The sequence below is a fragment of the Dicentrarchus labrax genome, unplaced genomic scaffold, assembly GCF_905237075.1.
Source record: "Dicentrarchus labrax unplaced genomic scaffold, dlabrax2021, whole genome shotgun sequence".
Classification (NCBI taxonomy): Eukaryota; Metazoa; Chordata; class Actinopteri; family Moronidae; genus Dicentrarchus; species Dicentrarchus labrax.
In genome coordinates, this window is record NW_026136724.1 from 5,316,586 (window position 1) to 5,332,133 (window position 15,548).

The 15,548-nt window shown below is 42.7% G+C and overlaps 1 protein-coding gene across 1 annotated transcript; it reads right to left on the reverse strand.

Annotated features, from left to right (window-relative positions):
• On the reverse strand, positions 1 to 10,122 carry e2f7 (E2F transcription factor 7). Its single transcript, XM_051392338.1, is given in 14 exon segments — positions 1 to 1,717; positions 2,609 to 2,982; positions 3,216 to 3,321; positions 3,755 to 4,085; positions 5,628 to 5,712; positions 5,835 to 6,011; positions 6,216 to 6,359; positions 6,444 to 6,540; positions 6,542 to 6,600; positions 7,574 to 7,813; positions 8,049 to 8,208; positions 8,338 to 8,646; positions 9,164 to 9,280; positions 9,877 to 10,122. Coding segments are annotated over 13 exon segments (2,355 nt in total). The 5' UTR covers positions 9,877 to 10,122; the 3' UTR covers positions 1 to 1,561.
• Positions 10,123 to 15,548: the final 5,426 nt, after the last annotated feature.

Below are 15,548 nucleotides of genomic sequence, written 5' to 3' on the forward strand. Positions count from 1 at the left end.
TCAGCGTTGTACATTTTTATTCAGTTTGTGAAAGTCATACAGAAGAAAACCAGTCTGGCCCATAACTACAGAGAGATCAGAGCTACAGTGAAGGAACAGCTCAGAGTCTTGTAAAAGTTAGATCAGCGTACACTACACCACTAAAACTAGCAGTGCAGTAATCATTATTTTAAAAACAGTAAAGCAGCATTGAACATTCTGCATGTAAAAGTATAAATGGCACTATGAATACAATGTACAAAAATAATTACTGACATAAAGACTGTACATTAATCACTACACTTCCACCGAGCAGTGGATTATCTGTGCACCCTTTGGTGTGACATAGCTAAGCTCTCCTGAATGATTCCCGTACAAAGCACCAATATTTCGGCTTGGTTGTTGAGAGGCAAGTTAGTGGGCTTATGAGTAAAGGGCTGTTGGTTACAAATCCCTGGACAACCTGACAAAATCTAAACCAAAGGCAACAGCTCCCTCCTATCAGCAAAGTGCCTTTTAAGTAAGGCACTCAACCCCCAACTGCAGTGCTCCTCAAAAGAAGACAGCATACAAGCTCAGTCTACTCTCCTTGGATAAATTAAGGATAAAAGATTCTTTACAGTACTTAGATATCTCTCCAAAAATCCACTTCTAATAAAGTCGCAAGTATTCAAGTACCTGAGAGCATCGTCACATTGTCCTTTAGTCGTCAATAACACAGCTTAAGGGTTTGGTGTTTGACCATTAAGCACTATGGTTGCAGATACTCAGTGAAAACAAACACAGCATCAGTAACATTTGTCTTCCTGATGAGTCTAAGAACGGTTCCTCGAAATACTCGCCTGGCTGTAAACATTTAAGGCTTTAGTGATTTTCTCCTCACAATGATGTTATCTGCTACTGTCAGTGTAAATCAGTGACCAGCAGCTAATCATTTCCTATTAAACCTTGATAATGTAACGAAACCTGAAGGGGCCGACTAAAGACGATCACTTCAATATTAGACATACATTCTTAGTGCTAAAAAAAAAAATGTTCCATTACAGTCCCTGTAATCAACATATATTATCTAAAATATAAATAGCAATTGGGCTATAATACACAAGTGATGGGGGAATTAGGTAGCTTGATCGTGTCTGGGAGGGAAAAATTAAGGCTGAAATATAAAATACAGCAGTGGCCGACTCCCACCACAGGAGGGCACTGTCACATTGGCAATACTGTTTCACTCATTCACTCTGAAATGTGGTGTCCCATAATTGAACCATGAGGCACATGTGAACTGTTAACACAACGACCAATAACGGAGTTTCATTTCAAAATGAGAGACACACCATTTGGTGAAAATTGAGTCATGAGCTAAATGTGAGACATCTTGAGGTCTCTGCTTTCCAAAACATGTTTGAGGTTTCAGGAAAGTCTCAGCAAACAGTCTTTTGCTAAAAATTTCAATTCTTGCATTTCTGAAAGAAATGAATAGATTAGTAATCTAACACAGCACCGTTGGTTTGAAACCATATTCTTCACTTTTAGCATCAACACCTGAGTGTTAAAACAGCACCTATTCCATCTCCTCAGAGGGCTAACTGGTGGGAGGGTGGCCGACGTCCAGTCTTCTCTGTGCCGAGCCTCTTTTTCGGGCAGCTGGCACAGCACTGACTACACTTCCCAGTGTGCCTGGGGTCTGGAAGAAAGCCTTAGAAGCAGACACTGGGATTTCCTTTGGAGTGTGTGGAGTCTGTGAAGGTAAAGAGTGATGTAAGATAGGAGAACATTTACACCATGTACTGTGGGAATCGGGGAGCATTGTCATGTTTTTTGGAGGTGCATTCAAGGACTCTTACATCTCACTGTTAAACCTGTTATAGATGACATGTTAGAAAATAAAAAAGTAGTGACATGAAGGTAAGAATTGGGTTGTGTTGTTAAAAAGGTTGCTGTTCAACATCTGACTGTGAAATCTCAAAACTGGGAGCTTCCTGAATGATTCCAGAAGAAACAGCTTAACAATACTGTAAAATAAATATGAAAGCAAAGAAAAACTCATTCTGATGAACTCAAGAAGTATTAAGTCTTAAGTCACTTCTGGAAGCATTTTATTTGCTAGAAAAGAGAACCACTGCACCAATCCGAGAAACGATGGAAGCAAAATAGCCCCAAATCTCAAAATTGATCAGTGCATAAAACGGCAATATTTCTGCCCGCAATGTCTCGCCTTAAAAGTGAAAGTGTGTGAGATGACAGTCACTGAGCCGTCATATTGTTTCTAATGCTGCATTCATTTGCCACCCAGCGCCTCAGCAGGTCGTCTAACAGAGACTCAGTTCGAGAAGAGCAATGCTGGCAGACTGTGTTGGGCTTTGCAGACAAGAACATTAATCCCTATTTAACAACTTGGAGATTAATCAACTTGAACCGCTGTGGCACACACAAAGTGTCTGAATGAGCAAATGAGGGGTAAACCTTCCACAGAACAGATGCTGCACTTGCTCTCCTGTCAAGCTGTGTTGTGGCATTTTGCCTGGTAGCAGAAAGGTCATGTGTCATTATGGAGGCAAATTATGTTGAAGTTAATACGTTTTTAGAGCAGAGATGTGTGTGTGTGTGTGTGTGTACAGATAACTCTTACCAGTGGTTCTGGTGTGTTGATAGTGACAGTCTGACGTGGTCCTGAAGGGGAACGTGGTGTGCCTGCCGCCAAGCCGTACGCCTTGCTCTGTTCTGGACTGGCTGGAGTTGGAACCGGTGACCTGCTGATCTCCGATGCCGCTGCCAGGCCGTACGACGCCGCCCCAACCATAAAGTGGGCCGGCGACATCACAGTTGGAAGGCTGAAGCTCAGCTTGTTGTTGGCATCGGTGCCTTGTTGCTGTAGACCGCTGTAGAGGGCTGCAGAGGGCAGCAGGACGTAGGGGAGCGCCAGGGTGGAAAGGCTGTTGGGAGGAAGTGCTAGACCGGCCGATGACTGGCCGGCAGAGAGGAGGAAGTTGAGGCTGTTCAGACCTGGAGAATAAACAAACAGAATTATTTAAATAATTGTTATATTATTAAAGTCTGTGTGGGAAAGTGGGAAAACAGTAACATCCCCTAAAACTACTGTCTCTTTAAAAAAAATCACACACATTTAGGCTATTCTATGTCACTCCTTTTGATAACTAATGTAACATTTTTTCACCCCCCCCTCCCCTCTTTGAAACCCCCTGGTGTGGCGGGTTTTTCAGGACTTTTGTGTTTACCTGCATTGTTGGGTACGTAGAGGTAGTGTGATGGCTGGGCAGGCTCACTGCTGCTGTGACCCGTTTGTGAACACTCTGCTGCCTCCCTGTGAGCTTCAGCTCTCATCTGGAAGGAAAACACAAACCCGGAATAAATAAACCTGGGCCGCACGATGGACGTTTAAAATAGAGGAAACACCTATTCATTGTGGAAAATTGGACTTTTCCAATTACTAGGATTGTATGGTCTGACTAATTTCAAGGGGTTTTCCAATTATCAAATATGCTATACATCAGTAATATGATAGGTCTTTAATTACACCAGGAACGAGTTATCCTCAGCGAGCGTGTAGTGTTTCATATTTTCAATTTAACGGTCCACTATCCAGAATTACTAACAGGATTGTGTGTCGCAAAACTACACAGAAAAAAGGCGGCATATAATCACTGCACTGAAGCAAAATAATGAAGGGGTTCCCAGTTGATCTTAAACAAAATGAACACTAATCACATTCATTTCTCTCCATACACATACCCTAACACATCAAACACCACCTCACCTTTTCACATTCCTCTGACCCAGATGTCGCCTTCTTTTTCGCCACCGTCCCCTCATCTTCCCTTTCTTCCCTCCTTCTCTTCCTCCCCTCCTCAGACTCCGGCCGGGGCGATCTCTGACATTCGGCGTTCTGGTCGGGGTTCTCCGGCGCCCTGTACAGCATGACCACTGAGGGCTGGGACAGGCTGGGCAGGTAGGCCAGGCAGTGGGGAGAGGAGGACGGTGCGAAGAGGTGCTCTGGGTGGAGGGAGGGTGCCAGCAGGGTGGGGTGGCTGGAGGACGGAGGCCGCGGGCTGCCGCTGTGGGTCTGCAGTGCTGTGCTGGGACGGTTACTGCGGGGGAAACCAGAAAGCAGCGAGAAATGATTAGTCATTATAATTAAAGCTTTAATTCCCTGATCGGACCCTGCAGGCTTTGGCCATAGCGACTAGTTTTCAAGTGAATCAGGTCAGGATTCACTTTACACTGAATGCATTAAACCCTGCAGTGTCTTTTTACCTAATTAAAACATGTTTGAATGGATGTAATATTTTTTATTTCATTCTGCTTTATGGAACTGCGAAGCAACAAATTAATTCTCTTCCACTTCCACGTTGTTCTCTCATTACCTCTGTCTAGCTCTCTCTCTATTCTTTGCCTGCTTGTTACAAGAAATATCTGGTCAATGTGTGAATGAAGCTGTACATAAAAACTAGGGTTCCCTCTCATATTAAGAACTCATTTTCCAGGACCTTTTCTTGACAATACAGGACAGCACTTAACCGGTAGGCCTAGTCTTGACACATTTTTCCCAGTTTGTTCATGATGAAGTTACAGGTAAAGGGTCAGCGTCTATGGGACTCCAGTGATTTGACTACAGTACATTTTCCAGGACAACATAGATTATTTCCAGGATAGTTGGTCATTTTAATCACTTTCTGGGTGTTTCCATGACTGGAAAACAAGTCTCTAGATATCCAGGTTTTCCGAGTGAGTGGGCATGCTGAAAAATGTAGCAGCCATGAGTTTTGTATGTGACCAATTAGCAACATTCAGCTCTGCAAACTCCGTCCAGGAGGGAGTGTGAGCACGGACTTCATGAACAATTTATACGCCTGGGAAGTATGGCAGAGGAATTCAATTCCTTGCTTCCACCGGTCAAAAGTTCTTGTGGTGGGGGCTAGCTGGACTTCCCACTGGCCACCTCCCAGCTATGAACCTCCAACTCTTATCCTGTGGGCTACCACTGCCTCTGGTGCATTTTTACCCAAATTCATGTCTAAAATATCCCTTTTCAACACACACTTCTGTGCCCTATTATTTCCCTCCCTCCAAAAACACTTAACAGCCACAGTCATGAGGCAGCTGTGGTTGGGCCACAAGCAGGCCATTGAAACAACACAAAGTACTGCAAACTGTATCTATGGAGCCAACTCATACAGTCATAGGAGACAAAGACAATTCATATTTGCAGCATTCAGCTCATGTTAGCCTAAAGCTAAACGCAGGAGAGCCAACGCAAACACTGGCAGTGAGTGTGAACTATTATGTATGAGAGACTAAGATTAAAACCCCTTCAGGGAGAGGGGGGCTTGGCATCCTATAATTAAGACACAGTCGGTAGCTGGTAATGGTGTAGCTTCAGTGAGAAAGCAGAGTTAATTTAGAGAGACAGTTTCTCTGTAATAATCATTTTATCTACAAACAGCTAGTTACAGGCAGCTGATGTGGATTCACTTCAAGAATACTGACAGACTGTCCTGGCAGCGATTAGCAGGAGAGCTACTGTGTGCAGTAAATCTGTGGTGGATGATTGCAGATAAATCTAAAGCAAGGGAATACGAGGGTAATTACACACAGGTTGAGTATCAGTGTGTGTATTACTATGAACTCACTCAGTGCTGTTTCCAAACTGCAGTCGACACACTGCATTGTTGCTTGAAGTCCTTTTGGAGTAATCCAAGGGCTGGTTTGGCAGACCTGTGATGTGAGGAAAGAGAACAATTTATCAGGCAAGAATATAAAAATGCTCTACTGTAATAAACGGTTCAGGTTGACCGACTAAACAATGACATAGAAATTCAAAAGTGTGTGTCCCTTACCCGTAGGTTCTCGCCGCGGACTGCTGGGTGCAGAGCAGACCTGCCGCTGGACGGCCACAGAAGTTGGTGTGATGTTGAAAGAGGCGTGGCGTGCCATCTTGGCGATTCTGAGGTCATGACCTGTCACTGGCTGCGTGGCCCCAGGCAGAGTGACAGCCGCCATGTTCACAGCGATTCCTACAGATGATGATAGGATAAGTGCTAAGATAGGAGCAGTGAGGACCAATGCAGTTATTGGCAATAAATCTGCCTTTTGTGGACTTCTTTTAACCAAAACACCTTACAGAGGACAGTGATGGATCTTTGAAAGGGTTCAGGAGTGTCTTCATCGTTTCTAACCACTTTAGTGTAGTACTAACTACAGTAAACTTCAGCTCTTACCAGCATTTGCTGAGTTCTTGAATTCAACGGGGCCGAGCCACTTGAAGGCCGGCTTCCTGCCTCTCTCCTCGCGGACATGGACCTTCTTTATGAGGCCCAGGCTGGTCAGCACATTCGCAATGTCGTAGAGGCGCCGCACCTTAGCTGCATATACAGAGGTGACGTTTAGTTTTGACAAAACAGAAGAAACAGGATGTATATTCCTTTAGTACTTTCTTTCTTACTTACTTTTGTACTTGCTGTGGCTTGATGAGTCCTGACTCTCCTCGATGAGGATCTTTGCTGCTGCGTCCAGAGTGACAGTCTGAGTTTTGGACACCAGGAAACAGCATGACAAACTTCTGGCTCATGATGCGCAGAGATTTGTCTTTCCTGTTGCCACCAGCTACAAATTACAGGAAAACATGAAATGTCAGTCAATGCATGTTAGACTACTGCAGTCGCAGGAATCCACAACGTAGGAGATAAGAAATCTAATAATCTGTGGAACAACATATTCAGGGTGTCTGCAGGTGTGAACAGGTTACATTTTTTACTTTTGAGACTCTGGTAAAAATCCAATTTAAGACCTATTTTACAGCCATACAGACAAAAAAAATGACAGATATGAAGGAATATCAGTATTTATTCCATGTTGGTTTTGTAGCTGTTACAACATGATCAAATCAACATTTTGGAAAATAAAATCTCAAATCTGCCCACAAAACATCCGCTAATACCATGTTTGCAGTACCAGCATCAACCTCCCAGCCCGTCATACACTGGGCTATAGTGAAATGTTTCCCTCCCATTAAAAAGTAATATTTATGAGATTATAAAGGCTCAAATGTGCAGCCGATGTCTTAATGACACCATCTCAGCTGCGGGTGTTTGTTGTTCTGCAGCGCTGCCGTAACGACAGCTATTATATACTATTACATGGCCTGAGGCTGATCACATTCAACCAGCCACAACAATACCAGCACACATTAACCACTTAATGGACATCAAAGCCTGTCACCAGCCTTTACCTTTGTAAACTATCGTTGTCATGAGTGCTATTATCATCCGGTCACACTGACATGTCAACACAGACACACCCTCTTAATGAAAGGCTGTGTGCGTGTATGAGCAAGCAGGATCACTATGGAAACTAGGCTTGTATGCACTCCTGTGAGTTTGAGGGTGAAAGGATGATGATCGTTTAGCTGGAGTGTTAATTTGGTGGCAGCTGCTCCTGAGATGAGACCTTTACTTACAGCATTAAACTGACGGTCTCATCCTATAAGTGCAAATAGTAAACTTCAGCTCCTTTATCACCGCCATTAAAGCAGCCGACGGTAAAGACATGCAAAGGTGCTCATAGAAGAGTTCATTACAATTGCTGGCGTCTCCTTCCGCTCCGTCGTCCTCGCGCCCCGGTCCGGCCTCCCTGGTCTCTGAGGCCAGCTCCATCTGGAGGTGGTAGCCCTGCTGCCGGCCCCTGCGCTGCAGTTCCTCCAGCGTGGCCTCCAGGCGTTGGCGACCGTGCCAGGTGTAGCTGTTTTTGGCTATCCGGCCCACGATCATGAGAGACTCCAGCACGTTGACGATGTCATAGATACGCCGCCGCTCCACTCCTGTCGATTTGACGTGCAAGAATAGATTACTCGCCCGCTCTTTAGAAAATATGTGTTCACATTTATTGAAACGAATAAAATGAATGAAAAAATGCAGCTCAGCACTCTACAGAGCGATATAGTGTTTGTCGCCATAGCAACCACCCCTAACTCCAAACATAAAACACTTTATAATGCTCATTAAAGGGACACTAGCTGCTTCCATTAACGTCTCCCTCCCTCCACCGGCTCTTACCAAGGTTGGTGGCCACCTCATCCAGTGAGATCCAGATGGGGCTGTGTGGCGGTGGATAATCAGGGTAGAGGGCCAGGAACTTCTGGCACAGCAGACCCAGACTCTTCTGCTTCCGGCTTGGCTTTCTATCAGCATCGTCCTCTTCCTCCGCGGCTTCAAACTGGACAGACAGATAAACCCAGAAAACCCTAATGATTACTCTGAAGACCTTTTGAAACCATGTGTTTTTCATTCAACGGTTTGGCTCTTAGCCTCTTTGGCAGGCACTAAAATGGCCCATTTCACATACCGGACAAGAGTCTTCCACCTCTGTATCGTCCACTGCAGCATCTGGACTTGCTGGCTTGTCCTTCTCGTTCTCTCTGGGTCTAAACAGCACCTTTTTCATCTCTCTGTCCCGGATATCCGGACTGGCTGCGCTGATCAGCATCTTCAGATTGGCCGTGGGTGTCCAGGGCTCCACCAGGCCCGTGTGTTTGATAGGGGTGATGTGGACCAGGTCAGGGGTGGCACCTTTTCTGTTTATCAGCAAAGTAGGGATGGTGGACTCTGCAGATTTCAGTGGCGTGGATCTTCTCCTGTCTGTGCAGATGTTTTCCTGTGATGGAGAGAGTTGTTCTATGAGCGGAAGTCTGCACGCAGTGTTACAAGGGTTTAATTAAGGCTTTTAGGTGAATTACAAAGTACCATTACAGCATGTAATCCAGAAGAAATCTTTCATTTTAAACCTGCTGCTATTATATTTATTAAATATTTTATTTATGTTAATTTTATGTCAAATAACAGAGACCTGATGTATTTGGGTGCAGTATTTAAATAAGAAATCAAGTACTTTCAAGCTAATTCACAGATTTCAAAACACTCCAAGGTCTTGTTTGGTGTTTTTTTTCTAATCCATACACTACTTTTCCACTGTCTCTCATGAAAACCCTTTTTCTGTCTAATGCCAAACCCCCCCCCCCACCCCCAGCCTTGCCCATAACCATACCTCACTCTTAAGATGCCACCACATTACTCTAAACACCTCTCTCTGATTAGCCTGGTTCTGCAGGTCCCCTTCAGTTGCATCATAATCATACCTGCCACACCTGAGATCAAGCAATGGGCCAACTTACCTTTTGTTCAATTTGGCCCCCATCCTCCTCCTCCTCCTCCTCCTCCTCCTCCGTCTCCACCCTGAAACTTTTCCTTGGACTTGTGAGGTCTTTCAGTGCTAGACATTCAGCATCCATCTAGGTCCAAAAAAAAAAAAAAGCATATAAAGAAGATCAAATAAATAGATTAGCTGACTAATATCTGAGCGGGCTGAATGGAGAAGTTAAGGAAGCTTCAGACAGTAACAGAAAACTCAGACGAGTCATCTGCGGAATTTGGCGCAAAGAACGTCAGCTAATTAGCCATTAGCGGGCTAGCGGCTGTAACTTCACTGAGTTACCTAACAGTTTGGTTTACCGCTAACTAAACGTACGTTAACACCGCTGAACAGCAGCTGAGGTAGCAAGTTAAGAGCTGTGTGTGTGTGTGTGTGTGTGTGTGTGTGTTATCACACGACGTTAATTAAATACGTTAATTCTACGATGTGACATAACATACAGCATTACCGTTAGTAACTAAGCAACTAAAGGAGCAGTTCACTCAAATAAGGCCATTCCGTTACATTCAGATGTGGCAGAGCGGGGGACTAACACTGTTACTCAGACTTATTTAGATACCTCATAAAGGCTCATTTAGCTTTAATTAGCTACCTAGCTAGCTCAGCTGATAAGCATGTCATACCGTAGTGTTACAGCAAGCAGGAAACCACTGGAGGGAAAACAGGTTTCCTCACCTTTCTCCGCTGTTGAAGGAATGAATGACTCCAATGTGGCTCAGTGTCCGGTTTTACACACTTGTCAGCGCGTAGTTTCTTCAGACCAACATAGCAGCTAATTTCCCTCTTCAAAATAAGCGGGTAGTCCTCCTCAGTCCGTACCTCCAGTCCTCAAGGCTCCTGTCCGATGAGCTGAAACCTCTGCACTGTCCCGTGGAGAGTCCAGCATCACCCGCTCAAGCTTGTTTTCTGGCGCTCTCTGGCATCTGGCTCACTCCAGCCAATCAGCACCCAGGCGATTGGGTGCGTCACTCAGCCCCAGCCAATCAGCGGTATTGTGCGCGGGTAAGCGCCTCAGTATCTACCAATGGGCGTGGACGTCGACCACGCCTCTAGAGTTGTTGGCGGGGCAACCGGCGCGCTCTCCAAGCCCGGGGCGAGGATACAAAAATGTACAGAGGTCTCACTCTGCAAGTGTTTCCGGGTACAGAAAGAGAATCGAGGCGGGGAAACCAGTGTCAGCAGGTTTTTGGTAGCCTAGGTTATTTGGAACAACTGACTTTTGTATGAACAAGGAACACATATAAATTCAAGAGTTCAACTTTACCTGAAAAGGAATCATTTGAAATATTGGAATCACCATAGAAGAGTATATCAGGCCTAAGTTGAGCTTGATACATAATCTGAATGTAAAACCACTTTAGCCAACCCCTTTTCAGTGCAGTGTCAATCACTGCCCACTGCTTTTACTTCCCCTTATTTGATTAGCAAACAATGGAGCAACACAGCAAGGCGCCACAGAAAGTAGAACAATATTTAACAGATTCTAACGTGTTAAGAAATCTAATGGGCTTAATAGTTCAACCTTAGCTCAGTCATTTTGATGACAACTTCCGTTAATGACTGCTAATACTATTTACTTTTATACGGGTGGAAACAATAATTTTTGAAAACCTAGGATAAAAAGAAGACCGTGTATTTGTAACTACTGCTAATGATATGGGTCTTTTTTTTTTTTTTTTTTGTTCTTCGTTTTTTATCAGTCAAACGAGTGACTCATTTCTCAATAAACGATCTGTGACTTTCAGCTGAGAGGTTTGCTTCCCCACGGTGACACGAGCGTCCAGCGGTAAAGCCCCGCACCTAGAAACCCGCTATTAATACCTTTAACTTAATCAGCCGGGCCTTTGTCTCTGCGGTGGCTGTAATTAGCTGTGCGGCTGAAACAGACAGATGGGAGGGAGGGGAGGGAGGCGGGGGACAACACGAGTGGCGCTAATAATACCTGGGCCACAGCGCGAAAAGTTGTGGAGGGAGAGAGAGAGAGAGAGAGCTCATTTTTTTTTCTTTCTTTTCTTTTGCAGACGGGGTCCCGCCCTGCATGCAAACAGGGTGTCTGAGGAACTGCCCCCAGTGATTGCACAATAGCCTTCAATACACAAAATCTGCCGCCAAACGTTATTCAAATCTGAGCCAGTGAAGAGGGGAGGGGGGTGGCGTTCATTTGAAATCAATCAAATCAATCAAAAAACGATTACTAGCCTACTTAAATTAGTCTTAAAGAGAGGTTCTCAACCTGGGGGTCAGGGACACAAGATCATTTTCGGGGGCCGAATGGTTGTGGAGAATAAGGAGACAAGAACTCACTTTAAATCCTAACAGCATATCTTAATAATAGAAGTAAGTTAACATATTTTAATTTGCCAAAACGTTTGAGTCACTCAATCCCATTATAAATACAATTATATATTATTATAATATTAAATGTGAATTAAACCCAACAAAAAGTTAAATTTGTGCAGTATTTTAAGTTTCGGTGCCATAAATCCAGCCTGTTCCATTGACTTGTTTTCTTAAAACTGGCTTTATATCATATTTGTATATTTTATATTGTATACACAATATAACATTTGTATAAAGAAGATGCATTTAAGTTGAGTCTTACGTTATTCATTTAAATTCTGTGAACATATACATTTAAATAAGTTTGGAGAAATACTGCATATGAGTGTAATACACTTACTAGTTTTAAGCACAATTAACTTCATTTATCTTACCTTAACAGTAAATTAGTTACTCAAATCAAATATTTCTTCATGCTAAAATTGAGTTACTAAAATTGAAACTGCTACTGGCCATCGGTTTCCACAAACAGTTTGAGTTGAACTGTCTCATCCGGTTCTTTTTTTTTACAGGCCCAACAGGCCCAGTTCTGTCAGTAATATGAGAATGTATTTCTATCTATTATTGTGCTTCTAGGCCTAAAGCAGACATGTTGAGTGATTACTGTGAAGGAGCTGTTATTTTAATAATTCTAAAAGCTTGTTGTTTTGTGAGTTTGGTAGCTTTCATGTGGTATGTTACACATGTTGGGGGTCGTGATTCTAAAAGGTGGAAAACCACTGGTCTAGAGGAATATTAAAGCGGATCCCTTCTTTTTAACTGCACGTGAAGTTAGTAAGCAGATATTAATAAACTTTTATGATTTCCAACCTGGGGGGTGGAACCCATAAAAATCTGAGGGGTTATAAGATGACTAATGGGATCTGTGAAAAAAGTTAATATTTCTGACTTTTCCCAAAAGAAATGTCTTATGTAATACTGTACTTTAACTACTACTACCTTTCTAATGAAACAAATTGATGTATCTTTGGGCCTGGGGAGGCTTGTGTTTTTTAATTACTATTTGAAACCTAAGTCATTATATAAGTTGCCACATTTTCTCATCAAAGTCCAAGTTGTGACTATGACAGAATCCTAACAGAAGCCAAATTCCTCACACCAGCTTCCCAGACACATGCCGGACTCGTGCTAAATAACAAATGCTGGAATTGGCCAGACTCCAGGTGCCGACACTGGCCCACAGTGCCACTAACTGGAGCGAATTCTTAGCTTTTCTTCATCTTTTATTTCTTATTTTTGGTCCTTTGCTGCCAGAACACTGCCAAATGTGTAGACCTTAACTGAGATGGGTTTTTTGAGACCAATTCCAATACTGACTTTAGAGGGGGAAAAAATACCAATTACTGATATGGTGGCCAGTACAGTAAATATTTGAGGAATGCGGAATTTGGAATGGAAATGGAGCTTTTCTCTGTGGATTGTGCACCGATTTTGCACAGATATGACTATGCAATGTTACTCAAAAGGCTGCGCCCCTAAACAAATAACTTTAACATGTTAAATAATTTTACAGACGTTCTGTCTTACTCTATGCTGCTTGACACAGACTTTTAAATTTCATTATATACCAGGAAAAAAATGTCATACTGCGCATATCAGACAACATATATACATACAACGATATGATACGGGCTCTGTAACTGTGCCCTAGCTTTGTCACTATACTGTTTTAATCATTTTCTATGTTGTTATCCGGTGCAGATAATGTGTTTGCAGTGCTTGTTGGGAAAATGTTTTTGTAATTAATCTGAACATTGAATCAAATGAAACTGTGGCGTGTATAAGGAATGTTTAATTGCAGATGTGCAGATGGCAGCTCATATCTGTCAACACTTATGAAACACTGATTAGACCAACGCTAGTAGCTGTGTGAGATGTTTGCATGCAACACAAATTTTGTTAAACCCTTGTATCTAATGTTTTCCTTTTGTCTGTGATATTCTGCATTGGAGCTCACAAGGCTCATTATTATGTCATTACACTTCCCATTAGCCACTCAAATGACAGTCTTTGTTTGAGTCCAACTGCGGCCCCAAACCCACAACATCGAGCCTGAAGAGAGCTCGTAACTGAATGAGTGTTAACTGATTTGTTTGTTATGGACTTGGCACAGATGCTCCCTTTTAGCAGTATTCTGTTTTACATTTCAAACAGCATTGCACTTCAATTTTTTTTACTCTTACCGCCCTATGACTATGTGCTTCACAGCTCGCTCTGAGTATGTCTGTTTGGAAAAGGCTGGCTTCAGTTCTTAGCAGATTGTGATGTTATGACTCATTTACAGTGTTTTATGATTGCAATTGCTTCAAATGTGCATAACTCTTAATGCAAAGAGCCAAAGTGACTTGCAAAATCTCTACCTCAAAAACAAAGTACAAAACACTAAATGCCATACTTGGTGCTCAGAATACAGATTAGCACAACTTTTAATGCTTGTTCAGGGTTCGACAGTAACCATGGCCCAATGGCTCGTGGCCACAAACAGTTACTCTGTGATATATTCCATGTAGGGGGCCATCAAGTTGTATCCCCTTTACCAAGCAGTTGAACAAATAGCACTTCAGCAAACGTCCTGATTCCTTTACGCATTTTAGTTCAACATTCAACAACGGGGGTTTACTAAGCCTAAAACAAGAAAAAGCAACTAAAATTGTAGAATGAGTGAAGGCAGGCGAATTTGACACAGTTAGTAAGCAGAACTGCTGTCGTAGGTCGGGCTTGGACAGAATGAGATTTTCTATTATTATATATATTTAATATTTTACTAATTATGCATGTGACTGTAATTAATTATTGAATATATTCGTTTTTTGTTGTTTTGTTTATTTTAGTTTGTATAAACTATTCAAATTTTTTATTTATTTATATATTTAGGTTATTAAGTGTGCAGATCACTGAATGGATACATGTATCTGGCATTTATTCAACATTACTTTGGTCAGCAGCAAATTATTTTGCCACTAAATTTGTCAAAATTTGGAGTAAAGTTTTGCAAATGATCAAAGCTCTGAGCCAAAGCAAATGTAAAATACTATAAAAGCAACATTTGGATTAATACCCAACATTTTCAGTGGTCCCTGCCTGACTTTCTTCAGCCCTGTTGGTGGTTATAGCTTGTGGTGAGGACTCACAGCCAAATACAACAAGTTCAGGCATGTTCTCTGGGGTTGCCACGGCAAGGCATTCTGGGAAGTGTTGAAAATCAGCAGCCTATAGGCAATGTAGGATGCCTAACTATAGAGTGGTCACAAATTAACATTGGGAATGCCTTCGATCATCAGTTCAATGAGGGGCAAAATGTCCTTTAATGCTCAAAGCTACGTCTTGCTAAATTCTGCTTTTGCTGCCTCTCCACTTGTCTCTCCTTCCCTGCCCTTTTCACTTCTTTCTTTTATGACTCCCACATAGATGTTGTAGTTTTTCTTGTCTCCGTTTCACTGCTTGGTATTCTGCTGACCTTTTCTCAAACTGCTCCCGTGGAAACCTGTTACGATTCACACTGAGCTCAGCGCAGACACTTTACAACATCTGAAATGTCTTACATCTGACACTGGCCTTTTGCAAAGGCTTCACACAATCTGAAGTTAGATGTGGCCTGCCCTCTAGCACAGTTTATCTTTGCACTTTCCTTTGATATACATTTGTGGAAAGGACTCATTTTCACTGGATTTTATTCTTCAAAAGTCACATTAATTAATAACAAATAACAAAAAAACTTTTACACTGTTTGCATGAATTGGTAAATGTTACTATGAGAAATGTTTAAATGTCTGCAGTCAGCTCAGGCCAAAGAGGGGAGGTCTGCATTGTAGTATCTATAAAATGCTATGAAAATGGCTGACAGTCTCTGACCCTCACTGTATTTGCCTCACTGGCGTCCCTTTGAGCTCCAGCAGGTTGCAGTCTCCTCCAGCATCAGTTCTTTCCCCCAATGTATGTGCCCTTCTGCGTTTGTCACCATCCAGATGGTGCCAAAAGTTTTATGAGGGGCTTCGTAAAAGTAGAAC